The sequence below is a fragment of the Salvelinus namaycush genome, unplaced genomic scaffold, assembly GCF_016432855.1.
Source record: "Salvelinus namaycush isolate Seneca unplaced genomic scaffold, SaNama_1.0 Scaffold2026, whole genome shotgun sequence".
Taxonomy (NCBI): Eukaryota; Metazoa; Chordata; class Actinopteri; order Salmoniformes; family Salmonidae; genus Salvelinus; species Salvelinus namaycush.
Genome location: NW_024058816.1, coordinates 1 through 12,340, shown reverse-complemented (window position 1 = coordinate 12,340; position 12,340 = coordinate 1). Strand labels below are relative to the sequence as shown.

The 12,340-nt window shown below is 39.5% G+C and overlaps 1 protein-coding gene across 1 annotated transcript; it reads right to left on the bottom strand.

Annotated features, from left to right (window-relative positions):
* Positions 1 to 1,962: 1,962 nt before the first annotated feature.
* On the bottom strand, positions 1,963 to 9,617 carry LOC120038003 (saxiphilin-like; the record flags this gene model as incomplete). Its single annotated transcript, XM_038983948.1, has 4 exons — positions 9,566 to 9,617; positions 8,785 to 8,916; positions 8,601 to 8,686; positions 1,963 to 2,026 (listed from the first exon to the last, which is right to left on the bottom strand). Coding segments are annotated over exons 1-4 (334 nt in total), but the record flags the coding sequence as incomplete, so codon positions are not given.
* Positions 9,618 to 12,340: the final 2,723 nt, after the last annotated feature.

Below are 12,340 nucleotides of genomic sequence, written 5' to 3'. Positions count from 1 at the left end.
CTATTGTGTTATATTCTCCTACATTCAATTCACATTTCCACAAATTTCAGAGTGTTTCCTTTCAAATGATACCAAGAATATGCCTATCCTTGCCTCTGGGGCTGAGCTACAGACAGTTAGATTTGGGTATGTCTTCAGGCGGAAATTGAGAGAAGGGGGGGGGTATCCCAAAGAAGTTAAGGGTTAATGTCACACGGTCAAGGTTAGGCTTGCACAGATCTGGAGGACCTCAGTAACGTTCCTGACATCCAATTGTGCTTCTAACCCTAACGGTTCTCTCACTGTCACCCAAAAGCACTTGAAATTTAGGTCCTGGCTTCATTATGGGCCTACTTTTTTTCACAGTCGCTGCGCTCAGACCAAGCGAGCTACGGTCAAGCGGGGCATCTCGTTGAACTCGGCATAGCCTAGAGATAATGGTAATGCCATTGCAGGCTCTGTGTGTCTTTATTAAGCACCGCACTGTGTCACTCCATCCTTGATGTGTGTGTGTGAGAGAGAGAGAGAGCTTTACTTTGACATCTGTTTGGAGAAATGCCAGGAGAATGTTACCTGCCCGAATGCCATGTGGTGTGTGTTTTAGTTATAAAATTAACTAGTTATCAAATTATAGGCTGAAAATTTACTTACCCCACTAAAGTAATTCATTTAACTTCTTATGGCTGCAGGGGCAGTATTGAGTAGCTTGGATAAAATGTGCCCATTTCAAACGGCCTCGTACTCAATTCTTGCTCGTACAATATGCATATTATTATTACTATTGGATAGAAAACACTCTCAAGTTTCTAAAACCGTTTGAATTATATCTGTGAGTAAAACAGAACTCATTTTGCAGCAAACTTCCTGTCAGAAAGTGAAAAAACTGAACTCGAGGCTCTGTTCCAGGGCCTCCCTAATCGTTTGCTTGAATTCATTAGTATACATGCACTTCATACGCCTTCCACTAGATGTCAATAGGCTGGTAGAGGTGAAATAGGGTCTCAAGCTCTTTCTATGGTCAAAAGAGACAGCTTGGAATGACAGGACCCCAATTTCCTCTGTTCAGGAAGACGCGGAAGTCATGCTTCTGAAAAGCTTTTGTTATAGACGCCTAATATCTCCGGCTTTGATTTTATTTGATAAATGTGACAATATCATCGTAAAGTATGTTTTTTCAATATAGTTTAATCAGATTATTGAATTTTTTTCGGGAGTTTTGGCGTGTTCCGTTTTTTGCGTTTGTTGATGATGGAGAGCTTCGCGCCACTTGGCAAGTTTTGCTTGCTCATTCGAGAGGGAAAAATGACATTCTAAATCCAAACAACGATTGTTCTGGACAAAGGACCACTTGTACAACATTCTGATGGAAGATCAGCAAAAGTAGGACCCATTTATGATGTTATTTCCTATTTCTGTCGAAAATGTGTCGTTGTGTTTCCGCTTTGATTTTGGGCGCTCTCTCGCAATAACGTAAGCTGGATGTCGTACTGAAGTTATTTTTAGAATTCTAACACGGCGATTGCATTAAGAACTAAGCTATCTTTAATTTGCTGTCCAACATGTATTTTTTAGTAAAGTTTATGAATAGTTATTTGATTAGATTAGGTGCCTCTCCAAGATTTCTCCGGACATTATTGCATTTTGCCTACGTATTCACATTGTATAACCACGATTTGTGCCACTAAATGTGCACATTTTCGAACAAACAATATATGTATTGTGTAATAGGATGTTATAGGACTGTCATCTGATGAATTTTGAGAAGGTTAGTGAAAAACGTAATATCTTTTGCTGGTTTATTCGTTATCGCTACTGTTGGCTTGAATCAATGCTGTTGTGTTTTTGGCTATTGTGGTAAGCTAATATAATGCTATATTGTGTTTTCGCTGTAAAACACTTAAACTGATATAATTCGGTTTAAAATAACAACATTATGATGTCTTTAAAATGTTGGTGAGTAGGTGTGAGGTATGTCACGCTTACCTCCCAGAGCAAAAGCCGTGCTGACAAGCAGAATGATGGTGAATATCGCCATGGTGATCGTCTCCTGAGAGAGAGAAAGAGTAAGATTAGTTGAGCATTTTAAATCTGGAATGGCTGTGGAAACTAGAGGAGAGGTTAAGGAAACCCACTGTAAGGTACAAAACTTAACCAACTGCCAAAGCAGCATTTTCTAAATCCAGTACTGAGGACCCCAAGAAGCGAGTATGGGCAACACGATGCTACTAGTCTTCTGCCAAAACTCAGGTATCATTTCTTCAACCACATACAATAGATTAGCCTGGCACACAGGAATATGTATCCTTCCCAAATGGCTCCTCATGTAATGAACTACCTTTAACGAGGGCCTATAATGCACTACATAGGGAATATGAAGCATATAGATATTGTCAGAGACTACCCATTTACTGAAAAGGTACAGATTAGTCTAAAATCTTTTATTCAGGGAACCACTCCACAAAATGGCACAACTATATAGTGCACTAAGTTTGACAAGAGCCACATAACATGTAGGTACCATTTGAGATGCAGATAGTCTATTAACCTCTAACACCTCCCAAACCCGGATCCGGGATCCCCCCCATCAAAAAAGCTGACTAGCATAGCCTAGCCTAAAGCCACAGGGATATCATATAATAAAATGTTCATGAAATCACAAGTCCAAGACACCAAATGAAAGATACACATCTTGTGAATAAAGCCATCATTTCTGATTTTTAAAATGTTTTACAGGGAAGACACAATATGTAAATCTATTAGCTAACCACATTAGCAAAAGACACCACTTTTCTTACTCCACCATTTTTTTACTCCATCAGTAGCTATCACAAATTCGGCCAAATAAAGATATAAATAGCCACTAACCAAGAAACAACCTCATCAGATGACAGTCTGATAACATATGTATTGTATAGCATATGTTTTGTTAGAAAAATGTGCATATTTCAGGTATAAATCATAGTTTACCATTGCAGCCACCATCCCAACTCTCACCAAAGCGACTAGAATAACGACAGAGACCATCGTGTATTACCTAATTACTCATCATAAAACATTTCTTAAAAATACACAGCGTGCAGCAGATGAAAGACACAGATCTTGTGATCAAGACAATATTTCAGATTTTCTAAGTGTTTTACAGCGAAAACACAATATAGCGTTATAGTAGCTACCACAATAGCAAACATCACACCAGCATTGATTCAAGGCAAAAATAGCTATAACGTATAAACCACCAAAATATATTAATTTTTTCACTAACCTTCTCAGAATTCTTCAGATGACAGTCCTGTAACATCATATTACACAATTTATATAGAGTTTGTTCGAAAATGTGCATATTTAGCGGCACAAATCGTGCTTATACAATGAGAATAGTGTCCATAACGTCAAGCAATCTGTCCGGCGCCATCTTGGAAAGGCACCTATTCTTATCGAAAACTATTCATAAACTTGACTAAAAAAATACAAGTTGGACAGCAATTGAAAGACAAATTAGTTCTTAATGCAATCGCTGAATTACATTTTTAAAAATAACGTTACTGCGCAATACAGGGTGCGATAACGCAAGGCTACACTGCAAGAAATGGCGTCTTATGCATTTGACATTTTTCAACAGAACAATGAATTATCAGCATAAATAGGTCTTACTTTTCGATGAACTCTCATCAGAATCTTGGGATAGGTGTCCTTTGTCCAAAAGAATCGTTGCTAGGTTGGAGAACGTCGTCTTCCACGTTGCAATTAGCAGTAAACATTAGCTTGAGAGAGAAAGATACCCAACTTCCTACAGCGCCAAGAAAATAAATACCCGAAAATCGCAATATACTGACATAAACTGATATAATTCGGTTCAAAATAACAAGATTATGATGTCTTTAAAGCCTATATCGAATAAAAACACAGCCGGAAATGTGTAAGATCTATAACCGATGTTTCCAAAAGAACGTTCCAAGGTCCTCAGTGCGTCAGAGCGAAGGGGAAAAGAACGATACACCTCGTTTCCAATCAATTTATAGACTTTCAGCTCTGCCTAGAGACTCCATTTCAAGGCCCTCTATTCGCTGACACCCAGAGGAAGGCGTATGCAGTGCATCTCAACCAATAGAAGACAGGCAGATTTATAAACAGGTCTGAGAACAGGTTGGAAAATTCTGCATTCTCAACTCCACATAGGGAAATTGCTCTAAGTCCAGTTCTGTTTCACCCACAGACATAATTCAAACGGTTTTAGAAACTAGAGAGTGTTTTCTATCCAATAGTAATAATAATATGCATATTGTACGAGCAAGAATTGAGTACGAGGCAGTTTAATTTGGAAACTAATTTGTACTATGTCGAAATGGCACCCCCCTAGTGGTAAGAAGTTAACTTCTTGCTTTAAAGACATCATAATCTTGTTATTTTGAACCGAATTATATCGGTTTATGTCAGTATATTGCGATTTTCGGGTATTTATTTTCTTGGCGCTGTAGGAAGTTGGGTATCTCTCTCTCTCAAGCTAATGTTTACTGCTAATTGCAACGTGGAAGACGACGTTCTCCAACCTAGCAACGATTCTTTTGGACAAAGGACACCTATCCCAAGATTCTGATGAGAGTTCATCGAAAAGTAAGAACTATTTATGCTGATAATTCATTGTTCTGTTGAAAAATGTCAAATGCATAAGACGCCATTTCTTGCAGTGTAGCCTTGCGTTATCGCACCCTGTATTGCGCAGTAACGTTATTTTTAAAAATGTAATTCAGCGATTGCATTAAGAACTAATTTGTCTTTCAATTGCTGTCCAACTTGTATTTTTTTAGTCAAGTTTATGAATAGTTTTCGATAAGAATAGGTGCCTTTCCAAGATGGCGCCGGACAGATTGCTTGACGTTATGGACACTATTCTCATTGTATAAGCACGATTTGTGCCGCTAAATATGCACATTTTCGAACAAACTCTATATGAATTGTGTAATATGATGTTACAGGACTGTCATCTGAAGAATTCTGAGAAGGTTAGTGAAAAAATTTATATATTTGGTGGTTTATACGTTATAGCTATTTTTGCCTTGAATCAATGCTGGTGTGATGTTTGCTATTGTGGTAGCTACTATAACGCTATATTGTGTTTTCGCTGTAAAACACTTAGAAAATCTGAAATATTGTCTTGATTCACAAGATCTGTGTCTTTCATCTGCTGCACGCTGTGTATTTTTAAGAAATGTTTTATGATGAGTAATTAGCTAATACACGATGGTCTCTGTAGTTATTCTAGTCGCTTTGGTGAGAGTTGGGATGGTGGCTGCAATGGTAAACTATGATTTATACCTGAAATATGCACATTTTTCTAACAAAACATATGCTATACAATAAATATGTTATCAGACTGTCATCTGATGAGGTTGTTTCTTGGTTAGTGGCTATTTATATCTTTATTTGGCCGAATTTGTGATAGCTACTGATGGAGTAAAAAAATGGTGGAGTAAGAAAAGTGGTGTCTTTTGCTAATGTGGTTAGCTAATAGATTTACATATTGTGTCTTCCCTGTAAAACATTTTAAAAATCAGAAATGATGGCTTTATTCACAAGATGTGTATCTTTCATTTGGTGTCTTGGACTTGTGATTTCATAAACATTTTATTATATGATATCCCTGTGGCTTTAGGCTAGGCTATGCTAGTCAGCTTTTTTGATGGGGGGGATCCCGGATCCGGGTTTGGGAGGTGTTAGAGGTTATGTCAGTATATTGCAATTTTTCGGATATGTATTAGTGTTGCGTTCTAGGGAGTTGGTGATGTCTGGACCACATGCCTAATGTTTACTGCTAATTGCAACGTTGAAGAGGACATTCTACAACCGAGCAACGATTCTTTTGGACAAAGGACACCTTTCCCAAGATTCTGATGGGAGTTCATCAAAAAGTAAGAACTATTTATGCTGATAATTTGTTGTTCTGTTGAAAAATGTTACATGCATAAGCCGCCATTCATTTCAGTGTAGCCTCGCTTTAACGCACGCTGTATGTTGTAGTAACGTTAATTTTAAAAATGTAACACAGCGATTGCATTAAGAACTAATTTGTCTTTCATTTGCTGTCCAACCTGTATTTTTTAGTCAAGTTTTGGATTAGTTACTGATTAGAATAGGTGCCTCTCCAAAGATTTCTCCTGACATTTTCTTTGCTACTTTTCTCATTGTATAACCACGATTTGTGCCGCTAAATATGCACATTTTCGAACAAACTCTATATGCATTGTGTAATATGATGTTATATGACTGTCATCTGAAGAATTCTGAGAAGGTTAGTGAAAAAATTAATATTTTTGGTGGTTTATACGTTATCGCTATTTTTGGCTTGAATCAATGCTGTTGTGATGTTTGCTATTGTGGTAAGCTAATATAACGCTATATTGTGTTTTTGCTGTAAAACACTTAGAAAATCTGAAATATTGGCTGGATTCACAAGATCTGTGTCTTTCATTTGCTGTATTGGACTTGTTAATGTCTGAAAGTTAAATATTTCTAAAAAATATATTTTGAATTTCGCACCCTGCACTTGGCCTGGCTGTTGTCATATTGTGCCCGACATCGGGCTTGCAGCCCAAAGAAGTTAAGAAATGGGTTTGCATGGCCGAGCAGCCGCACACAACCCTAAGATCACCATGCTCAATGGCAGGAGTCGACTGGAGCGGTGTGAAACTCACCGCAATTGGAGCAGTGGAAATGCGATCTCAGGAGTGATTTGTCACCATCTGGCAGTCCGACTGACGTATCTGGATATGGCAGATGCCAGGATAATGCGACCTGCCGAATGCATAGTGCCAACTGTAAAGTTTGGTGGAGAAGGAATAATGGTCTGGTGCTGTTGTTCTTGGTTTGGGCACCTTAGTTCCAGTGAAGGCAAATCCTATTGCTACAATGACATTGTAGACGATTCTGTGCTTCCAATTTGTCGCATCAGTTTGGGGAAGGCCCTTTCCTGTTTCAGAATGACAATCCCCCCCGTGCAGGTTTATACAGAAATGGTTTGATGAGATTGGTGTGGAAGAACTTGACTGTCCTGCACAGAGCCCTGACCTCAACCCCATCGAATACTTTTGGGATGAATTGGAACGCCAACTGTGAGCCAGGCCTAATCGCCTAAAATCAGTGCCCGACCTCACTAAAGCTGTTGTAGCTGAATGGAAGCACATCCCCCACAGCAATGTTCTGACATCTAGTGCAAGGCCTTCCCGGAAGCCTTGAGGCAGTTTTACGGGGGGGGAACCAACTCCATGATTTTTGAATATGTTTGATGAGCAGGTGACCACATACTTTGTCATGTGGTTTGCGTTCTAGTTATAAATTAACTATTTAGCAAATTATAGGCTGAACATTTACTTACCCCACTAAAGTTATTCATTTCACTTCTTGGATGTCCTGTTCACAGAGGGCAATCATGTGAATCACCAATACATTCTAGCTAGCTAATACTGTACTGACCATGTTCAGGCAAGTTTCCTCCCTGCCTCCAAATATGGGCATGAACATGAAGTACCCTGAACATGAATAGATCAGTCTGGCCCTAAAAGATCAGATGGCATCAACATGTAACGAAACCAGGAGATATGAATCATCAAGTCATCCTACAGGTTCTAATACAACATTTACTCATGTAAAGATGAAGAGCATGTACTTTATTTTACAGGATGATATAATGCAAGAAGCAAGCAATGGAATGATTTAGTGAAATGTGAAGATGTAGACTCAGTAAAGGGGTCTTTCATCCCTCTGTGGCCTGGAACAATTCTTCAGCCTCAGAGTAGCATGGTTCTGATTATGGACTCTGCTGAACTCCTGTATATAATATATATATATATATTGGAATGACATTTCGATGTCGACGGAGGACCAAAGATGCCATAATTAAAATGAATATAGAGAAACCCACACAAAGGAAATACTGACAGATTTGATTCCACAGTCCAAGTCCTGCAGTCAGAGTTAGGATGTGAATATTTGTAAACTCTTTCAGTTGTGTTCCGTGGGTGTCACTGAGTAGGCTGATGCCCCATATCATGGACCCAAGATCCACAGGCATTAGGAAGGCCTTGCCTGTGCACGTGACTAAACCCCACAACCCCCTTCTTAGCTGTCAATCTTGCTGATTTCCACCAATCAGAGTTGATGTCAGAGTGATTAGAGGGACAATAGAGTGCTGAGTACCAGGCAGTTAGCAAGTGTGGTAGACTACTAATGACCATCACCAGCATCAGAGCTTGGAGAAGCCTAATTACTACATGGTCACGTGGAATTTAACTGCCTTCATGTCCTGTAACTGCCGGTGTGGTGGTAATACAGTCACCATAACAGTCCTACTCCCTTCCTCCATTTCCCAGAAATGAACTGGTTCATATACATTGTTTCAGCATATCACACCAACAATGAAGTAAGTAAAACAACAGTTTAATATGGATTCCTTCATGTATTATTTGTATGGAATGTGATTCAGTTCCTGTAGTACAGTAAAGGCAACTGTCAGTCTTCTAGATCTTACTTCCAACACCTTTCATCTACAATTAGAAAACAAAAAATACACATCAATAACCAGCTGCAAAGAAGTAACATTTAGTGAAAGAGTATGTATATACACACACCTTGGTGGAACAGTTGATAGCAATGCCTGGTGGAGTCTCAGTACACTGGATCTTCTGTCCAGTACTGGTCACACACCAACAGTAACCTACCAGAAAGACATGTTGCATATACAATATATACACATTGAATTGTCACATTCAACTGAATTGATTATTTTGTGCGTGCGTGTGCACCAGTGTTAACCTGTAGAGCCCCAACATTGCTCGGGGGTGTATTGTCCATTGTCATCACACGTGGGGACGTAGGCTCCAATTGAGCCATTTAAAGCGGCATGTCTAGCATCCTCACATGGGGTCTTGGGTCGTATCATAGCATCTGTACACAGGTAACATACATTGTAATGTGACCATAACATTGCAGGACAATATACATTTCTGGACATACATTCTGGAATCTTGGGGTGTGTCCCATATGGGCCCTTATACAGAAGTAGTTTCCTGGCTAAATATTGAAGTTCTGCTACTTGTTTAAAAGGCCTGTGGAGTCAAATTCCAGTTTCTGTGTTTTGTAGAAGACCTGATGAAACTAAGACTGGAAATTGTATCAGTGTTATTTCCTGATAGTGCTAGACAATCCAATCATACATCCAGTTGAATGATCAAACCGTTCATATCAGAATACCTCAGTCCAGCATCTAGACACCAATATACATCTCTGGAACTAGAGGAGTGGCAGGTAGCCTGCTGTTTGAGAGTTGGGCCAGCAGTTCAAATCAGTGAGCTGACAAGTTCATATATCTATCTATGTGCCCTTCTGCAAGGCACAACCTTCATTTCTCCAGTGTCAAGGTTGATAATGTCTGACCTCTGAGGGTGTCCCATGGAGAACTGGTTGTGAATAGAAACGCATTTCCATTTCACACCTGCGTATTAATACCTACATGTGTGTGAAGTAGGACAGAGCAACACCAACAAATGTTTTTATTAAAATGTTGCTGAGTATGTGTCAGGTATGTCACGCTTACCTCCCAGAGCAAAAGCCGTGCTGACAAGCAGGAGGATGGTCAATATCGCCATGGTGATCGTCTCCTGAGAGAGAAAGTGTAAGATTAGTTGAGCATTTTAAATCTGGAAATGGCTGTGGGTACTAGAGGAGAGGTTAACTTCTTTGGGCTGCAAGCCCGAAGCCGGGCACAATATGACAACAGCCACTTCAAGTGCAGGGCGCGAAATTCAAAATATATTTTTTAGAAATATTTAACCTGATGAGGACAGAGGGCGCTGTTGTCACTTGGGGGAAAAAACGTGCCCAATTTAAACGGCCTCGTACTCAATTCTTGCTCGTACAATATGCATATTATTATTACTATTGGATAGAAAACACTCTAGTTTCTAAAACCGTTTTGAATTATATCTGTGAGTGAAACAGAACTAATTTGGCACAAACTTCCTGACCAGGAAGTGGAAAGTCTGAAATCGAGGCTCTCTTCTAAGTCCTGCCTATAAATGGGCATGATAGCTATTAGTATACATGCACGTCATACACCTTCCCCTGGATGTCAAGATGCAGTGAGAGAAGAAATGAGGTGATTATCTTGGTCTGAGAATGGAATACGTCCTCTTGGAATGACGTGGTCACCGATTTCATGTTTTCAGGAAGGCGCGAAGAGGACAGTGGGATTGCCTTCTGAATAGCTTTCGTTATAGGCGACTACTATCTCCGGCTTTGATTTTATTTGATACATGTGACAATATCATCGTAAAGTATGTTTTTTTCAATATAGTTTTATTAGATTTTTTGAAATTTATTCGGGACGTTAGGCGTGTTGCGTTGTGTGCCCTTTGTTCAGAATGGAGAGCTTCGCGCCACTTGGCCAGTGTGCTTGCTAGTTCAAGAGGGAAAAACGATGTTCTAAATCCAAACAACGACCTGTTCTGGACAAAGGACCCCTTGTCCAACATTCTGATGGAAGATCACCAAAAGTAAGAAACATTTTATGATGCTTTTTCATATATCTGTCGAACTGTGTACTAGTAGTTTTGCGCCCAGGTTTTGGCCACTCTCTCGCTATAACATAAGCCTTATGTCGTAATGAAGATATTTTTAGAATTCTAACACTGCGATTGCATTAACAGAGATACTAGCTAGTGGAGGTGGTGATTCTGAACTGGAGGGATTAACAGAGATACTAGCTAGTGGAGGTGGTGATGCTGAACTGGAGGGATTAACAGAGATATTAGCTAGTGGAGGTGGTGATTCTGAACTGGAGGGATTAACTTCTTATGGCTGCAGTCCCGTTAACGGGATCGATATGACAACAGCCAGTCGAAGTGTCATATCGAATTTCTGTCTCCTTCGACCCCCCTTCACATTAGAGTCATCAGACTTAGTTCTATTGACTGTTTTCATCTAGTGGAAGACGTATGAAGTGCATGTATACTGATATATATCAAGGACATTTATACGCAGGGCCTAGAACAGAGCATCGATTTCAGATTTTCCACTTCCTGTCAGGAAGTTTGCTGCAAAATGAGTTCTGTTTTACTCACAGATATAATTCAAACGGTTTTAGAAACTAGAGAGTGTTTTCTATCCAATAGTAATAATAATATGCATATTGTACGAGCAAGTATTGAGTACGAGGCCGTTTGAAATGGGCACCTTTTATCCGGCTACTCAATACTGCCCCTGCAGCCCAAACAGGTTAACCTGTTAAGGCTAGGGGGTGCTGTTGTCACTATTTATGGAAATCGTGTAATTTTTGAAACGGCTTCCTACAAACTTCTTGATCGTACAATATGCATATTATCTAAGTGGAACAGAACTCATTCTACAGCAATTTCCCTGACATGGAGTCAGATTTCACACATTTTGGCCCCTGTTCTGGAGTCAGTTTTAAGGCCACTGTTATTCCTATTAGTATACGGACACTGCTTACGTCTTCCCCTGGATGCCTTTACGTGATGACGCTTTGAATGGTATCGATTGCCCAATCACAGCCACTATAAATGAAAAAATCCTGTAGGTAGGACCTCTTTTCTAGGTGCGTCATGCGCGCGGAGGATACCGACCTACTGTTTTTCCAAGCATTAGTGTAGCCTGTTATATTTCTCCGGTCATATTTTTACTCGTTATAGGAGTTAAAAACATCATAAGGTAGTTAATTTAAAGCGTTTTATAGCAATTTATATCCGTTTAGTGCGATTTTGGGACATTTATTTCTGAGCCACTGTGAATCTCTGGGCACCGTTCCAGTTCTTGCCGAACGCAATGTGCATTTCTGCATGGCAAGAGGACAGCTTTCGACCAAAAGACGATTAGACCCAAGAAAGGATTCTTTGCCCAAGATTCTGATGGAAGAACAGCTCAAAGTAGGAACAATTTATTATGATAAATCGTGTTTCTGTCGAAAAATGTTAGTGGCTTAGGACGCCATCTTTTTTGACGTAGCTTCGCTTGGCGCAAACTGTATTGAAAAGTAAGGATAATTTAAAAAATGTAATTCCGCGATTGTATTAAGAATTAAATTGTCTATCAATCGCTGTCCACCCTATATTTTTTAGTCACGTTTATGAGTATTTATGTATACGACTAGATCACTGTCTAATATGGCGCACGGCATTTTCTGACCAGCTCGGCTACTTTTCTCATTGTATAACCACGATTTTGGTGGCTAAATATCCACATTTTCGAACAAACTGTATATGTATGTTGTAATATGATGTTACAGGAGTGTCATCTGAAGAATTCTGAGAAGGTTAGTGAAAAAATTAATATCTTTTGGCGATGTTGACGTTAA